Source organism: Crocuta crocuta, unplaced genomic scaffold (assembly GCF_008692635.1).
Source record: "Crocuta crocuta isolate KB4526 unplaced genomic scaffold, BGI_CrCroc_1.0 scaffold59-1, whole genome shotgun sequence".
NCBI classification, from domain to species: Eukaryota; Metazoa; Chordata; class Mammalia; order Carnivora; family Hyaenidae; genus Crocuta; species Crocuta crocuta.
Window position 1 is genome coordinate 2,066,218 of NW_027551579.1, and position 21,126 is coordinate 2,087,343.

The 21,126-nt window shown below is 40.0% G+C and overlaps 1 protein-coding gene across 1 annotated transcript in view; it reads left to right on the forward strand.

Annotated features, from left to right (window-relative positions):
- The window catches only part of RYR2 (ryanodine receptor 2), a 674,490-nt gene that overhangs the window by 133,454 nt on the left and 519,910 nt on the right, over positions 1-21,126 (forward strand). The window contains exon 4 of the mRNA XM_077751737.1: positions 12,801-12,920. Within this exon, the coding sequence (XP_077607863.1) occupies positions 12,801-12,920 (120 nt within the window). The remainder of the gene's footprint in view (positions 1-12,800; positions 12,921-21,126) is intronic.

Sequence of the window (21,126 nt, forward strand, 5' to 3'; positions counted from 1 at the left end):
CCATAAACCATGAGATCATGATCTGAGCCGAAATCAAGAGTCGGCGCCCAACCGACTGAGCCTCCCAGGTGCCCCCAAACATATTTGATAGAAGGGAAATTGGAGATCAGGTTCAGTTTTGGGTAGATTACTTCATTTCTCCAGCCTGACTCTTATGCAGTGATTTTACATCAGTACACGTGCAGTGCAGAAGTTTGAGGACAGGCTTTAGAGTTAGGTGGACCCAGATTTTGGTCCCATCCCACCACACCCCAGCTGGGTAAACCATGGGCAAGTGGTTTACTGTCAGGAAGCCTTTTTCTCATCTGTAAAGTAGCTGTAATAATAGCACTTACTCATACTCACAAGCATAATAATAGTACTTAACTCTTAGTGCTCTTCCTTTACTCATCCGTTGACTGTGTTCTGAGCCAGATGCTGTGCTCTGTGGTGAGAAGTTGCTAAGTAGAACTGACATATGCCTTCCTTTGGTGTGTCATTGAGGAATTGCACGGTACCTGGGATGTAGGTGCTTAATGGTCTTTAGGTACCCTAGGGAAGAGGTAGGTACTGACCAATAACACATGGTAGTTCCTTTTCCTTTTAAAGATGTAGAAAGAATCCATTCCTTCTTTTATTATTAAGATATCCTTTATGAGTGCCTACTATATTCTGGGCACTTGGGATCAGTATAAACAAGGTAGGCAAAAGACAGTGAGCAAGAAAACAGTTAATAAATAAGAAAATTGTAAAACATGATCCATGTTGTAAAAGAATGAGAGTCGTGTGACTGGGGCTTCGATAGTAAGGGATGGAGGGGACTCTAAGGTAAGACCTCGTTAATAGGAAGGAGCAGGCTTTGCAAAGGTCCAGAGGAAGAACATTTCTGCAAAGGGAGAAACAAGCAAGCAGAACAGGGCCCTCCACATCTGAGAAATAGGAAGGAGACGTGTGGCTGGACTGTAATGAGCAACGTGGAGAAAGACATGAGGGATAATTGTGGAGGTGGAGGAAATTGGGGCCACAGGGCATGAGACCATGAGAATGGGTTGACTTTCAGGAGGCCTGGGCAGTGGGAGAGCAGGTTAAAGGAACACAGCAGTTAGGACAAGGAAGTCAGGTGCCTGGTTTTAATTGCTTTGATGGATAGTGCTACTTATGGAGATAAGAAACAATGGGGGATGGCAAAATTGGGAGGGATTTAAGAAAGATTTACATTTTTGGGTAAGCTAAATTCCAAGGGGCATAAAGATCTATTAAAGCGTGCTCATTATTTGTGATGATTCATAAGATAAAGGCTTACCTATACCTTGTTTGTTGTTTCTTTTGGTTTCTGTGGCATTTAAGAAAGCCATTCAAGACCTCTGTAGATGATTCCAGCTTTTATTTTTGCTAAGTCTTTGTTGGTTGGAGGCTGAAACTTCATGTCATGAAAGCTTGCTGATGGCCTGTGAGACCAGCAGTCTTTCTGTTGGTTACAACAGTTCAGGTCCTGGAGAAACAGGATGGTTTTCTCAGAGCTTGTTGGCGCACTAAATTTGCTCTACACGGAAGGATTTCCTGCTGTAGTGTATCAAGACGAAAAAGGTAAAGTTCTTCTCTCATAGCAGTGTTTATTCCTCCCAAACTGGGAACAGAAAGGCATCGATGACATGTTTATACATTCAGGGGAAACATTCTGCCTTGTGCCTTATGTTTGGATAGTACCACGTGTGACTTGGAGATGAAGAAAAGGTCTCATGTCTTGATTGTCTCCAGTATCTGGGTGTTTCTGTCCAGCTCTCCTTCAGCTGACATTACCCAGGCACACGCTAACGCTGCCCTCACGGCTCATCAGCTCTTACATGCTGTTTGGTGTATGTGCTTTGGCTTCACAGTCATCAGCACTGAGCAACAGATGACTTCTGTAATAGGTAAAAAAAGATTAAAAAAAAGTGTCACAGTCATCTTGCATAAAACTACACTCACAGAATTAACAGTTAAGGATGTTAACGAACTGTTAGTTTTCTCTACAAAAAAAAAAAGCTAGAGATAATTTATACAGTAAAAGTGTACAAGGTATGCTTCGTTTTTGTCTTTGAATTTCTACAAGAGCCAAATTCTCTTTTCTCTGTTTTATCTTTTCCATAGAACCATAAAATGTGACGGCTGGAAGGAACCTTGAAGGATATTCGGTGCGAAAGGGATCCTGTTGCTGCAAATAAAGCTATTACTTAGGAGTAGAAGAGGCTTTTTGCAGAGCTTCTGTAGTGTTGACTCATTAGTGTTTCCCATGCCTCAGTGGGCTTTGACATACTTCCACGTTCGGTGTGTGTGAGAGATTGTGAGTCTTTAGTTTTGCTTCAGCGCCTTCAGTTTTAGTGAAAAGTGCTTGTCTTGTGTCCAGGAATCTATAACTAGTCACTTGTGGAATCTGACGTTCTTTGGGAGAATTCAATGTCATGGTTCCTCTCTTTTTCCAAGACTTGTGACCATTTTACTGATCTCCAGCTCAGCTTGGCCCCTTGAGCTTGCCATGTTTGCTCCCGAATTACATAATAGGCCCCGCAAAAGAGAGTTCTTCCAGCACACATGGACTGATGATGACCTGGTTGTGAAGGGCTTACCTCAACATAACTCCTTGTGGCCGAATACCTTGTTTTCCCATCTTACTGCCAATTCTGTTGAATGTGATGGTTGGCGCCATTTCTCATTAACGATTTTGGTGCTATACGCACATTATTATGCATGTGCTCTCAGAGGAGTAAGTAAGATTCCTCACCAGGATTTTATTTAGGAAAGGAGCTGCCAGGTTGTAAGGGGTGTGTTTTCAACTTCACTGCTAAATTGTTTCCTAGAATGGTTTTTAAGGACTTATTCTCCCACCAGATGTGTTCCCATTTTTCTACATTGTTGCCAACACTTGGTATTGTCAGACTTTTTTTTTTTTTTTTTTTGTCACTTTGTTCCCTTTTAGTTTGTATTTCTCTAATTACTAATAAGGTCGAACCCCCTTTCCTGTAATTCACCATTTGTGTTTTTCATCTTCTGCTGAAATGCTATTTGTGTTTTTGGCCTATTTTTCTCTTCTGAAAGTCACTGAGAAAAAGAAGTCCTTTATGTGTGTATTTGTTTCTAGTATGAATTTCAGATGTTTTCTCATAGTTTTTAGGTTGTTGTTTTACTTGATGGTGACTTTTATTGAATAGAGGATCTTAATTTTAGTAAAGTTGAGTTTCTTAATGTCTTCTGTTCTTTGTGTCTTGCTTGAGAAATCTTCATTTATTATAAAATACCAATATTGACCTGTATTTTCTTCTAAAAGTCTTAAAGTTTGCCTTCACAATTTAAATCTTTAAATCTTGGGGCATCTGAGTGGCTCAGTCAGGTAAGCATCCAACTCTTGATTTCAGCTTGGGTCACTATCTCACAGTTTGTGGGACTGAGACTCACCTTGGGCTCTGTGCTGACCATGTGGAGCCTGCTTGGTGTTCTCTCTCCTCCCACCTCTGCCCCTACCCTGCTCATACTCTCTCATAAAAAAAATAAATAAACTTAAGAAAGGCAATCTTTAAATCTTACAGTTGATTTTTTTGTGTATGACATGACATAGGAATGCAATTTAATTTTTTAAATGAATTGTGTATTTATCTAGGCTTCTAGTCACTCTTAAGTTATTGCATACTTTTAGCACTTCTATAGTAAAAGTGCAAATTCTACATTTTCAGTTACACTGAATTATTTTCTGATTAACTTAAGTATTTATGATTATGTTTAGTGCTGTGTAAATGGCAGGGGCCATCTAACTGATCAACAGGGAGGGATTCTTAATGAAAAAACTTGCCATTTTCACTCAGCATATTTTCGTGGTTATATCAAGATAAATAGCAACATATCAGGTTTTCAACAACTTTTACTGCCTTCATAGTCATTAGTACAAATTTATTGTGGAGTGTGCTTTTAATTGATTATTAATTATTATAATTTTATTATTATTACCAAATTCCACACTAAACATTTCTTAGAGCCCTTCATCTTTATCTTGCATCTTTTCAGTAATAAGTCATTCAGCCAGTTATTGGTAGAACTGGGTTCTTCACAGAGGGTGTTCCCCGGATGGGTTTTCTGCTGTGGGTGCCAACTGCAGACTTGACTTTAGGATCAGTGTCTCATCAGGTGAGATCTTTAATGTTGATTAAGGAATGAAGAGAGCTCTTCATTCCTGATGCCGAGATGGTTGTGTGCCTTGCGAATCTATACATGTTTTACAAGTGTTGTTTTATGAGTAGTGGATTTTGGATGCTTTCTTCATTGGTACACCTTCTTTTCATTTCTTTTTTATGTTTCTTTTTTATGTTTTTTGAGAGAGAGATAGAGAGAGAAAGTGGGGGAGAGGCAGAGAGAGAGGGAGACACAGAATCTGAAGCAGGCTCCAGGCTGTGAGCTGTCAGCACAGAGCCTGATAAGGGGCTCAAACTCAGAAACTGTGTGATCATGATGTGAACCAAAGTTGGAAGCACAGCTGTCCGAGCCACTCAGGCACCCCATTGATATGCTTTTCTAACAGGTATTATCTGGAATTCTCCAAGAGAGTTGTACCTCCTGGTAAACATTATCTTGCCCTCTTTCTTAAAGATTATGATTTTTTTTTTGGCAGTTATTTTGTTTACACCAGGCCTGGAGCTCTCTACAGTGATCACAGAGATAGACCTTCTCTCTAGTGCAAATTTGCTCATGTTTTTGATTTATCAGTTTAAGCTTTTCTGCACTGATTAAGGGCATAGAGTTTCTCTATCATACGAATTCTTGTTTTAAAGATTTTTTAAACTGTTTATTTATTTGAGAGAACATGTGCACAAGCAGGAGAGGGCAGAAAGAGCGTAGGGTAGGGGATGGACAGAGGATCTGAAGTGGGCTCGATGATGACAGCAGAGTCTGATGCGGGGCTCCACCTCACAAACTGTGGGATCATGACCTGAGCTGAAGTCTGATGTTCAACTGACTGAGCCACCCAGGCACCCCGTCTATCATATGTTTTCTTTAGTGTGAATAAAGTTGGCCTTCTGGCTGAAATCTTCCCTGTAATCATTATATTTATATAGTTTTTCCCTCTGTGGATTCTCTGATGTCTGTAGAGATAATATGCTCTGGCTGAGGGCTCTTCCTCATTCACTGCATTTATTGTATTTCTCTCCAGTGGGAAGTCTCTGATGTTACCTAGGGACAGAGTATGCCTTAAAGGTTTTCCCACAGAAATGACGTTCTCATGGTTTAAAAAAATTTTTTTTTACTAGTGTGAATTTAAAAAATGTACTTTTAAGGGCTGAATGATGACTGAAGGCTCTTCTACTAAGAATATAATCATAGGGTGTTTCTCTGAATTTCCAGATGGGCATAAAGGTTAAATCTATGGCAGAAGGCTCTTCATTTTATTTATAGGATTTCTCTCCAGTGTGACATTTTTCTTTCAGTTGTACAACCACAATTTATTCAGTAGTAGCTTTCTGGTTTCTTTCATATAATCTGGCAGCAAATTCTGCCAATTCATCCTTGAAAATTTACAATGTTCAAATTGCTGTGTCTTTAGTAGGTTCTCAATAAACATAGGTGACCTGGGTTTTGCATCCTTCTGACAGGCATGATTTCTTTTGGCATGGCTTAGTTAAATGGTGTCCATGCCCCATTGTAATGGTTCAGATTTCATTTTCTGTGATCGACGGTGAGTAACCCAGTCAAGTACAGACATCACTGCTCCTTGTTCTGTGTACGAATCCCCATCAGATATGTACCAGATGTACAGCATGATCAGTGACCGGTCACTTGGCTTCTTTCTGAGTCTGTGGGGATTGGTCACTGCACATGGGTTCTTCAGGCTCTGCAAAGACCGCACGTGTGCAGGTGTGTTAGTTAATGTATTCGTCTTCCTGCCATCAAGGCACGGGACAGTTCACAAATGTGGGTAAATGGGAATTGAAGGTGTGGTAAAGAAACAAAAAGTGGGGAACCTGGAAATGAAATTCTGAAAGAACAAAAGTGGAGTTGTGGGCGCAGCATCTGAGTGTGGGAGTGCAGACACGGCTGCCAGTGAGAAACCGTGGATGTGCAGCCAGAGGGACCGAGGGAGGGCGAGCTTATCACCACAAACGAGGAATGTGGTTGCGACAAAGAGGATGAAGATGTTACAGAGGAAGTGACACTGGCAAAGACATTCACATTAAAGGAACCCTCAGAGATATTCTAGAACACTGAAAACACTGGAGAATGAGCCAAATGTGGGAGTGTGACAGTTCGCTGAGACAGAGAGGCGGGTGCTTGTTCCTCAGGGAAAATTACATAACCAGCAGGGTACGGCAGGCCCTGCTCAGACTGGTCTTGATGAGAACTAAAATACTTTAATTCGCAGTGTTTTTAATATTTGAAATTATAGGGAGCTAAATATTTTACTATTTTTTCATTTCTCTGTACTTTTATAACTGATAGAGTTTTTAATATTTGGACCAAAATTTTCAAACGTACAGTCATAAACCGTTTCCCCAAAGATTGGTTTGCACAGTCATTTTTCTGGTTGTACCGTTGTGCAGACTGAGGACTGTCTCTATTTTTTAAATGAATGATTATAAACTCAGTGCAAGACCAGAAATATGGGCTTCTTTTTTTTTAATTGTCTCAACTCATTTGCTCTGATAACCACATATTTTCTGTAAGATAAACCAGTAGTATAGATAGCCTTTTATTTAGCCAGTTGCCAGAAGAGCTAGAAGTAATGATGACGTAAAGGAGACAGACCGGTGACTGCTTACCACAGTTCCTGGATCCTAGGAGGCACTCGATGAATGTAGTATGTGTCTAGAATTTGCTCACTTCCGTCCATCTCCACTGCTCCACCCTGGTCTGGATCTCCTTCATCTCCCCTGAATGGCTGATGGAATCCCCCTTAGATCCTTCCACTTCTTCATTGCCTCCCTGTGGTCTGCATTTAGTACAGGACCCTGTGGGTCTCATTCCCTTAGTAGAAGCTAAAGATCAGACAGTGGGTTTAAGGTCTTTCATGGTGTGGCTCACCATTACCTCCCACCATCTTCCAGCTGCAAGGGCATCCTCTGTTTCCCTTAGCATGCTGGGTGTTCAGTGAACATGACTTTTGTTGGCCACCCCCCGACCTGCTGTACTCCCCTCCTGCGGATAGTCCTGTGTCCGTTCTCCTTCCCTGCTTCAAGTCTTTGCTCCACATTCATCCCCTCAACCATACCTGACAATTCTGTTTTCTTATGCTTCCTGCCCAAAGCAACACTCCTGATACCCCTTGCACTGTTCCATTATTTTTCCATCGAACTTTTTACCTTTAAAACAGTCGGCAAATTCACTGTGCTTTTGTTTATTGTCCTTCTTCCCCTGCCAGAATGTAAGCCTAATGAGTCTAAGGATCTTTGATTTATTCAGTGATTTATCTCAAGTACTTAAGACCTATCCTCTCACATATTATATCCTCAGTAAATATTTATTCATTGATAAATGAATGTTTGAAAGAAGCTGTTGATGTCATTGTTTGGTAATTATTTTCCATGTTGTACTATTCTAGCAAACCTGGCAGCATTTGTTAGAGAAATCACGTCTTATTTACTCATCACAGAATTTCCTGGAATGCAGCATTCTGGGGTTGGCTCCACCCCTGCCCCAAATAATCCGTGTTCTAAAGAGTTGTCAGGTCACAGGAAGACTACAAGAGCATTTAACAAAAGGAATTCGATCCACCATATACTTATGGGCCATTTACTGTGTCTGCATTGGCTGATGTGATTGCCTCAGGTTTCAATTAAAGCAGTTTTTTTGATAGGACACCTGGTTTCCATGGAATTCACTCTGCCCTGCTTGACCTTAGGATACAATACATATAGTCAGGTTTTGAGTTGGAGTCAGTTGTGGAAGAATTATTAAGACATAACTAAGGAAGAAAGACCAGTTACAGAAGGTCTAGACCTGGATAAACATTTCAAAAGACAAGCATTGTTAGCATCTACGGAAAATACCTGGTGTGATTTGAGGGACTTTTTAGTGATCAGGGTTATGAAGAACATTTCTTGACTTTTCAAGGGGACAGTATGTTTGATTTGCTTAGATTGTATATGAAAAGAGTTGTCATTGAAGTTTTATTATGTTTATTTGGAAATGGGGAAATGAGGGGCTAGACCTTTTGTTTTAATCCAGTGATCCCATTGGGTTTTATATTGATGCTACAATGCTTATGGTACATTAACGTTTGTCACAGATGTAATAGGATCAGCAGTTTTCCTTGCATATTGCCCTTTTTCCTGGCTGGATATAACCAGAAAATCACTTAATGGAATCCTATAATGCTGTCTTTAATTGGAAAGGTAGGATCTTACCTTGGAACTTCTAAAAGGCAGCCCTATTTGTCAGCTGGAAACACATATTTATGAGCACTTATAAAGTGGATTAAGATAATCACTTATTGAATATGTTATATTTGCCCAGTACAGCGTTAGACACTGTAATTTAATTACATAAATGAATGCATAATGACAACCAAAGGAAATCTAGTGGTATAGGAGCGCAAAACAAAGGAACTGACACAGCCTGGTGGGTCAGGGAAGGCTCACGTCAGGAATGGGTGCTTGAGTTAAGATTTGAAAGGTGACTATGTCTTAACTAGAGAGAGAGAAAGGGTTTAATAGCATGTGCAAAGTCCCATAGGAATGAAGGAACGTTGGCTGGAGGAAGTGTTGGGCTGGCACTCTTCTGTGCAGTGCGGGGCCTTGTAAACGAAAGGAGTCTTTTGGTCTTTTCCTTTAGAGCATTGGGAAGCCATTAAAAGATTGGAAGCCGGGAAACATTCTAGTCAGATTGACGATTGTGACCTCAAGGTGAAGCCCCATTTGATGGGAATTTGCAGTGTGGAAAACTGTTCAGCGGGTTTCGAAGATGACTAAGCAAGATGGTACTGGTATGGTGAGAAATTGCTGGATTTGAAATCGCTGGATTTGGCATAGAATCCATAGGACTTGGTGATTGTAAGCTGGGTATCACTCTCACATAAGTGCCATTTATCTTCATGAAGTTTCTCCTAGAATATTTGTTTTTTACGATTTAATATTTTGTTCAAAATCTGTGAAAAAAGATGAGTTTTGTTTCAAGTTTGCCTTATACATAAGTTCAAGTGTTTCCAGAACAGCAAGATACTAGTATCTCATTATTGTGCTAGTCATTCATGGGTAATGAATGGACTTTGAAATTTTAAAAACTGAAATAATAGAATGTAAGCAGAACTCACTTTTGTAGCATTTTGGTTATGAAAGATGATTTCTTGTGAGTTGAATCAAAGTTTGTTGCACTAGATGCTGGGCATAAGAAATGGGAACTCAGAAAACCAAAGATATTGAAAAGCAAATACTTAAGGAGGATTTTAGTTTTTGTAGGCTCGTGATGTTCACAGTGTGCATTTAGGTACTTGGGTACACCAATGGCACATGCAACTAAAATGTGAAAATCAGTAATTAATGAGAGTCAGGAACCTGAACCTCAGGACCAGGTAGTGAAGACTAAATCAGAAGTCTTACGACCCAAGAGACACACGTTAACTATAGCCTTATTGTTGTATTACCTTAGCAGTGTTAACTCTATCGATCCCATCATTCTTAGGCTGTGCTTAGTCTTTGTTCCTGAAATAGAAAATAGATTGTGTGTATGTGTGTATGTATCTATATCCTTATGCACACGTGTATATGTTGATAAAAACCAGATTTACTGCACATGGATTATAATAAATAAAAAAGCTAATAATCGAGACCTCTCAAATGCATAGTCAGTAGGCTCTCAAGTCACAGTGGTTCTGGAGAAAAATTATGCTTGGAGATGAATGATGGGTAAATTAAAGGGACCTGGCAGGTATTTATGAATTGGTGTTTGATCCATCACTGCTCTGTATATTTTACTTTCTGTCAGAAAGGAACCCTCTGCTTACTGGAATATAAAATGAAAATAGCTGCCGGGTAAACTGGAAAAAGCCTCAGAAGGATGTCAGGCTAAGTTCTGTCATTCAAAGTGGAATTGTGATCGAACGTTGTAGTGATAGCCTCTCTCCTTAGTGGTGTGGCTGAGCTGTTTTGAACTTCATGTTGCTTCATGGCCCAGCATTCTATCACAGTGTTAAGGCACTAGATTAAAGGGAAACTTTGCATAAGTGAGTGAGTTTTATACACTTAGTAGGTATAAGTTCATTTTCTTCCCTAATATTTTGGTATGGACCACATATTAATGAGCATCTTCACATTTGTTCTCATTTATGGTTCTGGCCAAAGTATACAGACTTGTTTAATATTTATCTGTTACTGATTGCCTTCAAGATCTTCGGAGAGATGGTTCACATGTCTCCTGGGATTTATATGCTTTCTGGGACCCATTTAGGATCCTACTTCACGGATCCACTGGTTAGAAATGTAGAATCAGCCCCACCCAAGACTGATAGAATCATAATCTGCATTTCAGCAAGACTCACAGGTGATAGGATGTGCATTAAAGATTGAGAGGTACTTTTCTAGATAACAAAGGTAGTAAAAAACCAGTTGAACCTCTAGAAGCAGTGTGGGGCTGAGGACTGTTAGATTCAGATCAGTTGGGTTTAATGATCAGTTCCTAAAACTATGTATGATCAGCCCTCTGTGAACAACAGATTACTTTGAGCCTCCGAGTCTTCATCTGTATATGTGTGGATAATCTTTATATCATGGGATGTGGAGAATAAGTAAGTTAATATGAGGATTGACATACACTATACTTTTTGGTAAACATGACGTGCCGCCTTTTCTTTCACGGCTTACTGAGTAGCACTGTTGCCCTCACCTGCCTTATACCTTTCTGTTTTCTTATCCTCATTCCCAAACTGTTTTAAGTGAGTTGTGTTAAAGTAATTATTTATTAAATGGTACTTAGATAGCCTCCAACATCCAGAGGAGCCTGTTTTACCCAAGAGTGCAGTTTGCATGCTGACTTTAGTTCCAGCGGGTGAGTGAAACCAGATAGTAAAAGACGATGGGGATTTGGTGAGGCATTGGGCACCTCAGCACAATTTAGTTCTCTGTTATTACACTGACTGTTTGGAAAACACAATACATCTTGGGTTTTGCAGATTATGTAAGCCACAGAAACACTTCATTATTTTTATTATAGCCCTGCTGAGTGTGAATTAATATTCAGATGTACTCATTATATGAAAATAATGCTATTTTTTAGCAGATGACTCTTAAAATGTAACAATTGAATGTTCACTGGAAATTAATGGGCACCTGGAGGGATAGTTGGGAGGTAATTATTAAGAAATTGGACTTTGCCTGGAATGAGAGCTGTAGGCCAGCCATTAGGTATTGCTGCACCATATAGGAAATAAAGCAAATACATAGGATTATAAAGGCTTTAAATGCAAATTAGAGTTGTACTTTTCCAATTGATACAGCAGATTCTTTGGGTTAACCCAAAAGGCTTGTCTTCTGCTTTTGAATTTTTATCATAGCTCATCACCCCCAACTCTGTCCTTTTTCCCGGGTGAGGATTTTCTAGGGTATACTTGTATGTTCCTTTTCTCTGATACTAACTAAAAGGGTCAGTGAGTATATTCTGAGTATCTATATTCTTTTACTGCTCTGTTAAGTGTCTTGTTTTGTGTTTGAAGTGTCAAAATGTAAGTGGTTAGACTTTTTAGGCATTTGCTATTTAGAACTTGTTAAAGTGAAATATTTTGTTTAAAAATGACAATGGTATGGGGCACCTGGGTGGCTCAGTCAGTTAAGCATGCAATCCTTGATTTCAGCTCAGGGCATGATCTTACGGTATGTGAGATTGAGGCTCACGTCAGGATTCAACCAGACAGGATAGGGCAGAGCCTGTTTGGAATTCTCTCTCTCCCTCCCTCTCTCTTTCTGTCCCTCCCCTACTCGAGCTCTCTCTCTGTGTCTCCAAATAAATAAATAAACTTAAAAAAATGATGATGGTATCTCCCATTTATTGTCTGTTTAGTGCCTTTTGCAGTTCAGTTACTGTATGACTCCTTTACTTTATCATCTTAGAGATTCAGTACTTTGTTTAGGATCTTCTAACCTGTGCATGGTGGAGCTGGGATGGGAATCCAGCCATTGGTAATTCTCAGGCCTTTGGTTCTTGCCGTCCAAACTCTGCCTACATGGAGTTGTCCCATTTATTGTCTTCCTCCTTGTATTACTGGTCTCATGATGCTGCTTAGTTAATTGGAAGCCAGCATTGGATTTCATAGACTGAACTAGCAAATCATCTCTCTGCCCATTTCCAAGCAACAAGGGTCCTTTCAAAGTTGGACAAATAGCCAGTGTGTGGATGCACAGAGATGCCTTTCCAGGTCAATCTGTTCTTGACCTGTTGTCCTCTGCTGGTTTTAGAGTGATGTGTGTGCCTGTTATCAGAACTCATGTCGTTCTTGATGATTCGTGATGTCCTAGGCCTGCATCAGACAATTTCTTTGTAATTTGGATGAGTAAAGTGGTGTTTGGGAGTGCTAACGTGGAAGTTTTGTACTTTATCTTTCCTTGTGTGGGTTGCCTCTGGGGATCAGCAATGATAGTGACAGAAGTGATGGTGGCCTTGAGCGGCAACACTCTCTTTCTCCTCCTTCCACCCGGTTACCTTTTTCACCAGTAGACATTCTCTAGGGGTTGATTCTGTGGGGGGTTTTGGTGAGCTGTTGTTCCATTTGTCTCTGCTTTTTACTCTGAACTAAAGTAATAGTCTACTACATCTGAGTTAGACTGTCTCATCCTGTCAAATCTCACTTGCTTTTTCTCCTTTTTCTCTTCCTGCAGGATGATGAGGTGGTCCTGCAGTGCACCGCAACCATCCACAAGGAACAGCAGAAACTGTGTCTGGCAGCAGAAGGGTTTGGCAACAGACTCTGTTTCCTGGAGTCCACTTCGAATTCCAAGGTGGGACGGAACCCTGGGAGGCTGCTCAAATATTGGGGTTTTGCTTGTGGTGGTCAGGGTGTTGACGGGCCCTCTGCTAATGCCCGTGGAGCACAGAGGCTAAAGGGGATGTGGAAGACGTTCTGACTATTCACGAAGCAAGTTTCTAGCTGGGACCCCACTCTTTGTAAGGAAGTCAGACAGGATTGTTGGCAAGAATCAGACAAAGTCCTCGCCCCCGTTGTGGTATTTATCTTCTCTCGGACAAGTAGACAAGTAAATAAGTGGTGTGATATCAGAACAAAGGGCTGTGGGAAAAGCAGAGTAGGAGGGTCGAGGGTCATGGGGCAAGGACTTGCCCTTTCACAAAGGGTGTTTGGGGAAGGCTTCTTGCCGCAGCGACATTTGAGCAGACTGGAGTGAAGTGAGAGAGTAAGCAGTACTAAGTACTCTGGAATGTTCCAGAAAGAGGAACGAGGTAGTGCAGAGGCCCCTGGTTAGGAAGAGGAGTTTTCAACAGGGCCTGGTCATGGAGGGCCTTCCAGGTCACGGCCAGGAGCTGAGGTTTCTCCCTGGGATAAAGGGAGGACATTGGAGCAGGTGAGTGATGCAATCTGATTGAGACATTGTAGAGGTTGTCCTGGCTCCCATGTGGATTGGAGGGTGTTGTGAGAGCAAGCTTAGAAGCAAGGAGGTGGTTGGAAGGTGTCTGTAGGGGTCTGGATGGCAGCTGCTGGTTCTTTGGACCAGAGCAATGGTGGGGGATCTGGATGGGGGATTGAGAACTTGATTTGGGGACTCGCACCATGTGCTGAAAGAGGAGACTGTGTGGAATAAGGGAAAGAGGAAATGAAGATGTCTCATGGGTGGGAAGTCACCCAGAGATCGGGCAGTGTAGTCACTTTATGTGGCACTTCCTGACATCCAGAACCCTTCAACTGGCAGTCTTACTCCATTGTTGCGGTAGGAGTATGCATGGCTGTTGCTGTCAAATTTGGTGTACAGGTGAGGATGTGGGAAGCTAATAGAGGCCAGGTACCATGTGTAAGATGCTCAGTGGGCCTTGAAGCAACAGTGTTAGCTATTTTTCCATGCTTTGACATTGACTTCAAATGCCTCATTCTTTCCTTTATATCACAGTATGTCTTTGGTTATTCTGTGAAATAACACTGAGCACTGTGTACACATGATTCATTTATTATACAGTATTAAATTATAATTTTTATAATATAATGATTATTAAGCTGTAATTGAATTATAATAAATCAATGTTAGTAACTTTACTACATTTTAGTGGGGGTCGCAAAACATGATCATGATGCATTTTAGAGCCCTGCATAGATTTTTTTTTTTTAAATGTTTATTTATTTTGAAAAAAAGAGAGTGAGCAGGTGAGGGGCAGAGAGAGAGAGGGAGACAAAATCCCAAGCAGGCTCCAGGCTGTCAGCATAGAACCGGATGTGAGACTTGAACTCACAAACCGTGATGTCATGACCTGAACCTAAACCAAGAGTCAGATTCTTAACCGACAGCCACCCCTCCACCCCTGTTACTTAGATCTATTTTTAATTTGACAAGTGTTTATTCAGCTTTCTCTTTGTACAAATTGTCAGTCATGAGAAATGTTCTTAAAAAGAAAATAGTAAGCGTTTTAACATTTAGCATGTTCCTGTGGTTTCTGGTATTTTGTAGTGGCTAGAACCAGGCACACCATTTAGTTAGCTGCTTTCTGATTTTTCCCTTGTATTAAACACTGTGCTGCCTATTGTTTTCTCGTTCCTTTAACGTAAGTGCTGGTTTCCAACACTAAAAATGAATGCTTCTGAAGCAGCAGTGGGCATATCACATGGCATTCAAGGCATTGATCCACTTAAGCTGGTTACTTTTAGGGGGGGATACTGAACCTTCTGATTATTAACTGATAACCTAGTGAACTGACCACTGGAACTTTATTTTGTTGTCGTCCTGTTTTATTCTTTGCTCGTGTTTTTGAAAATATGCATGTAGTACGAGACACAGAGGTTGTTAATCAAGCGTAGAATAAAGTAGCAATTGAAGTCCAGTAAGCCAATTTGAACTTTTTTCTTTAAGTTCTATTTTTAAATTTAAAATTTTTATTTATTAAATTTAAATTTTAAATATTTACTTTTTGAGAGAGAGAAACAGAGTGCGATCAGGGGGAGGGACAGAGAGAGAGGGAGACACAGAATCCTAAGCAGTCTACAGGCTCTGAACTATGAGCACAGAGCCTGATGCAGGGCTTTAACCCACAAACCACAAGATCATGACTTGAGCTGAAGTCGGATGCCTAACTGACTGAGCCACCCAGGTGACCCTTAAGTTCTTATAAATACAGTCTTACTTGAAAACCGGCTACAATGTCAGGGTTTTTTTGTTTGTTTGTTTTTTTTTTAATTTCCCTGTTTCCATTTGCCTTTATTTCCTCATCTCATATATCCTTCCTGAATTTTTCTGCCTGCTGAAATCCTGCTTGTCTTTCAAAACCCATTTCAAACAGTCCCTCGTCTGGGTTGCTTTTCCCCAAGTTCCTGAGTTCTCTTTTCTGTGCTTCTTAAGCGCTTTGTTTATAGTTCTGTTATGTTGCCCAGTTGGGCACCACTTTCTCTCCCAGCATACATATGTATGTCCCAGACACATACACCAGCTTCTGAATTCCCTGAGGACCAGAGCATATTGATTTATTTTCTTATCTCTTACTGCTCGGTAACGAGCACAGTGCCTTGAACTAATAAGTGATCCACAAAATGTAGTGGATCGTTAAGTTTGAAAGGAGACCACTGATCTTAGGCCCATTAAATTTTTTATAGACTTTTAACTTTCGATAATAACACAGAGTCAAAACTCTGACTGGACCTCAGTTCATGTTTCAAGTATGTAAGCCTGGGTGCAGATGTATTTTGTACAGATGTATCTGGATTTGACTTTCATTGTGGAAGATGGGAGGGAGATGGTCTGTTTTTTTCCCTCAACTTTGTTGTCTCCTGCATTGATTATAAAGGTGGAGAGAACAAAGTTATCATTGGCAATGAGGAGTCAGCCACTGTAAATTATATATGTGTTCCTGGAAATGATCCCAGAAATGTCTTAAGCTACAGAATCTTTTAATCAAAGTCAGGGCTGACTTTTTCAGAAGACTCTTTCATGCTGCTAGGATATCTCTCCATGCTGATTTCTGCCTGAAAGGGAATGGTTTGGAATTCCAGCATAGGTTTTCCTGAAGAACATGGAAACGTCAAATCTGATGCTATTTCAGTTAGTCATTCCTAAATTAGAACCATGGGTATTTACTGCTTATTCTTTACATGAATGACTTTTCATTTTCTCTCTTTTACAATTGAGAAGTTGGACTTTTGCTTTTAGGAACCTAGTCACTTTGGGACAGACTCACCCTGTTATGTCATTCACAGTTGGAGGGGAAGTGAAAAGCTATCAGAAAGGCATAGGGTTCCATCTCTGTGAGTCTTTACGTAAAAGCAGGCAGAGCTCAGAAGATAGCACAGCTTCATGCACACAGACAACATAGTATCTAGAACAAACTAGGTGACACATTATTCCCACATATGGCGCTCATTATTGCAGGAAGTGGAGGAAAGAAAGCAAGATTTCTATGATGCCCAACAGTTGGTTACAAGTATTCACAGAGGGCATAGTGAGCCAGTGTGGAAACAGCAGCTGAAAGTAAGAGGGAGCAAAGGAGATATGGTAAGAATGGGTATTTCTGGAGCAGTCTTGGCTCATGACTTTTGAATGTAACTTGATAAAACCCCCTCCAGACAAGCCTTACTTTTTTTTTTTAATAAGGTTTTTTTTTTTTTCTTCTGTTTGTTTATTTTTGAGAGACAGAGAAAGACAATGGAAAGAGGCAGAGAGAGAGAGGCAGAGGCAGAGACACAGAATCTGAAGCAGGCTCCAGGCTCTGGGCTGTCAGCACAGAGTCTGATGTGGGGCTCAAACTCACGGACCATGAGATCATGACCTGAGCCAAAGTCTGATGCGTATCACCAACTGAGCCACCCAGGTGCCCACTGACAAGGCTTACTTTGAGAATAAGCTTTTGAAAATCAAGTATGGATTGAATAGGGTCATAGGGGCAATGGACAGAGAAGGATCAGGTAAAAGGGAGGGAGGGAAACAGCCACCAGATCTCATGAAAAGAAGGCTATGTTTGGAATGCTGGGTAAAAACAGAAAAACAAGTTGCTGTAGAGCCGGGCAGATGCAGAAGCTATGCTGACCCACTCTCCTTTTGTCCAAAGGGCTCCTTCCAATTTTATCTGTTTATCTGATAGATGTAATTCTGCACCTTGTTTGTGTCTCTCTTTTTGTCATATATATTTGAATAAATATTTCTATATAAATTATTTCATGCACACTATATTTTTATGTAATTATTTTTATATTTGACATAGAAATATATAATACATTACTATATACTATATTAATATATTTACATATATATTTATATGTAAATTACACATAAATGTATAGTGCACATATATATTATATCATTTATGTTATATGCATAAAATTATGCTGTATAATANTATATGTCATATACATATAATTATGCTATATATAAAACCATTATGTGTATACATATATAATTATATATAATTATGTGTAATTTATAATAATGGTTGGAGTAATCTAATTTATATTTACATAGTTATTTGCAGTTTTTGTTTATATATAATTTAAATATGTATATGTACTTTTATATGTTAAAGAGACAGAATAAGGAGCAGAATAACATGTATAGGTAATACAGATCCACTAGACTTAAAACTGTTACATGATGTTTCACAGGGAACTAAAGAAATTCAGAGAAGAGAGCTGCTCAGGGAGAACAGCATAGATTATAAACTGAGAAAAAAAGTAAGTAGAGGAGAAAGATTTGAAAAGAGCTGAAAGATAAGAGGACTGAATTGTAAATCACAGAGACATTAAGTTTAGAAATGGAGAGTGAACTAGAAAGGACCCCAGGGCATATAAACCCATGGTAATGCCTTAAGAGTGATAGAAGATGGAAAAGTGAAAACTTGTTAAAAACACACACACACACACACACACAAACAAACAAAAAACAGAGGAGAGAGATGAAAGCACACACGAGTCTTCCAGGTTCCTATCCAGCATGTGAGAAGCTTGGACGTTGCCACTCTGTCCTAAGAACAAGAGAAAACCTGGGCAAACTGAAAATCAACACTTCTTAGATCCGTGAGACAGTGAGGTCACAGGGCAAACTTCTACCCCCACAAAACGGAAGGAGTGACAGGTCGGTGTACAGAATCACAGCTCCCATGAGCAGTGACCCTCTGCAGGAACCAGTGCCTTATGGGACAACCTGAACTGAAGGGATGAATTGCTGGGGGTTCAGTGTGGACGACTCTAAGAGTTAGAATATCCAGGGGGACCCAGTTATGCAGGGGCACCACACTTTTGGGAGTTTTACCTCCTGGGGTTCCATCAGGTTCTCACAGTGAATATTGGAGGAGAATTCTCTAGTGCTTCTGCCAGGGAGAGGGGAAAAAGAACCAAAAGATTATATTTTTAACAAGATCTGCCTTCTGAAGAGCCAGAACTTGTCCTGCTGGGATTATATCAGTGACTGACCTTCCCAGGGGCAAGGAAATACCCGACTCCAGCCCACGTTAGCCATCCCGTCCCACCTAAGTGTGTATGTGTGGGTGGGGGAAATGAGAAATGTGTGTGAAATTCGTAGTCCACAGGAACAGGCTCACTGAAAGACAGAACCAGAAAACACTTCCTCTTCCCATACCTTACCATCACATTACTAAAGACTTATTTACAGCAATTCCCTTTACCCAATACCTCATGCATGGCTATCAAGAAAAAAAATCAAGTTCTAAGAGGCAGTAAACACAGTTGGACAGGACAGAGCAGGGATTAGAACCAGACTCCAATATGGCACCCATTTTGGAATTACCAGAGCAGGAATTTGAAGCAAGTATGATGAATATGCTAATGACTCCAGTTCATAAAATAGACAGCCTGCACAAACAGATGGGCAATGTAAGCAGAGAGATGGAATTCAAAGAAAGAATAAAAGAAATGCTGGAGAACAAAAAAAACACTGACAGAAATTAAGAATGCCTCTGATGGGCTTATTATTAGACTGGACGTGGCTGAGCAAAGAATCTGTGAGTTTGAGGCTATCTCCATAGAAACCTCCAAAACTGAAAAGCAAGGGAAAATGTGGATTAAAAAACAAGACAAAACAAAACAAAAAACAGGAGAGGGACACCTGGGTGGCTCAGTTGGTTAAGCGCCAACTTCAGCTCAGGTCATGATCTCACGGTTCATGGGTTTGAGCCCCACGTTGGGCTCTGTGCTGACAGCTCAGAGCCTGGAGCCTGCTTCAGATTCTGTGTCTCCCTCTCTCTTCTCCTCCCCTGCTTGTGCTGTGTCTCTATCTCTCAAAAATAAACATATGTTAAAAAAATTAACAAAACAAAACAGGAGAGAATACCCAAGAGCTGTGAGACAACTACCAAAAAACTCTAGAACCAAGAAGAAATATGTGAAGCCATAATGACTGAAAATTTCTGCAAGTTATTTTCCAAAATCTAACCACAGGTCCAGGAAGTTAAGACAATACCAAGAAGAATGAGTGCAAAAACCCCACTACACATAGGCATATCATTTTTAAGGTGCAGAAAATTAACGATAAAGAAGAAAATCCTGAATGAAGCCAGAGGAAGAAACACCTTACCTTTAAAAGGGCAAAGATAAGAATCACATCCAATTTTTTAGAAACTATGCAAGAAGTAAGGGAATAAAGTGAAATACTTAAAATGTTGGGAGGGAAAAGCTATCAACCTATAATTCTGTATCCTGCAAAATTGCCCTTTAAAAGTGAAGAAGAAATGACTTTCTCAGACAAAAATTGAAGAAGTTTGTTGCCAGTAGACCTGGCTTATAGGAAATGTTGAAAGAAGTTCTTCAGCAAGAAGAAATCTCAGAGATTTGAGTTGACATAAAGGAAAGAAGAAGGGAGCATTGGTGAAGGTGAAATTAAAGTTTTTTTATTTTTATTCTTAATATAATAAAAGTTTGTTCCAAGTAATAACAGCAACACTGTTATTTGCCTGTGTATGCTTATGTGTAAGTGAAATGAATAATAGCATTTCTACAAAGGATGAGAGGAATGAATTAGGATTGTTTTGTTATAAGGTACTTCTCCTGTCCATGGAATAGTGAATACAGTGTTATTTGAAAGTGGACTCTGGTTGTAAACGTATATTGCAAACTCTAAGAAAACCACTTTAAAAAAGTAAAAAAAAAAAAAAAAGTGGGCGGTGTTGTCTGGGTGGCTTAGTTGGTTGAACAGCTGACTCTTGCTTTCAGCTCAGGTCATGATTGCAGGATCGTGGGATGGAGACCCGTGTTAGGCTCTGTGCTGAGGGTGGAGCCAGCTTAATCTCTCTCTCTCTCTCTCTCTCTCTCTCTCTCTCTCTCACCCTCTCACCCTTCCCATGCCCCACTCCTTTGCTTGCACTCTCTCTAAAAGAGAAAAAAGTGTAACTTATATGTGAAGAAAGGAGAGAAAATAAAATCATATGAATACTCAAAAGTCGCTGAAGGCAGAAAAAGAATGTAAGACAAAAGTAGAACAAAGAATAAGGGCAACAAATAGAAGACAGAAACAAATATGATAGATCTTAGTCCAGCTGTATCAAGAATTACTTTGAACATCAATGGTCTAAATGCACAAATTAAAAAAAAAAATAAATGCACAAATTAAAAGACAGATTGTCAGAGTGGATTAAAGATGATACCCAACTATTTCTTGCCTGCAAGAAACCCACCTTAAATAGAAAGACATAAACATTAAAAGTAAACAGATGGAGAAAGATATATCATGCTACCAATAATTGAAAAGGTAGGAGTAGCAGCCTTCAGGGTAAGGGAAGTTATCGGGGTAAAGAAGGACATTATGATTATGAAGGAATCTGTTTTCTCAGAAGACATAACAATCTTTAAGATGTATACATCTAACAACAGAGCGCCAATGTATCTGAGGAAAAAACTGATAGATCTACAAGGAAAAATAGATGAACTCATCATAATTGGAGACTTCAACACTCCTTTACCAGAAATGGGGAGAACCAAAAGGCAGAAAATTAGTAAGGGCATAGTTGAACCATACACCACTATCAATCAACTAGATATAATTTTAATGTATG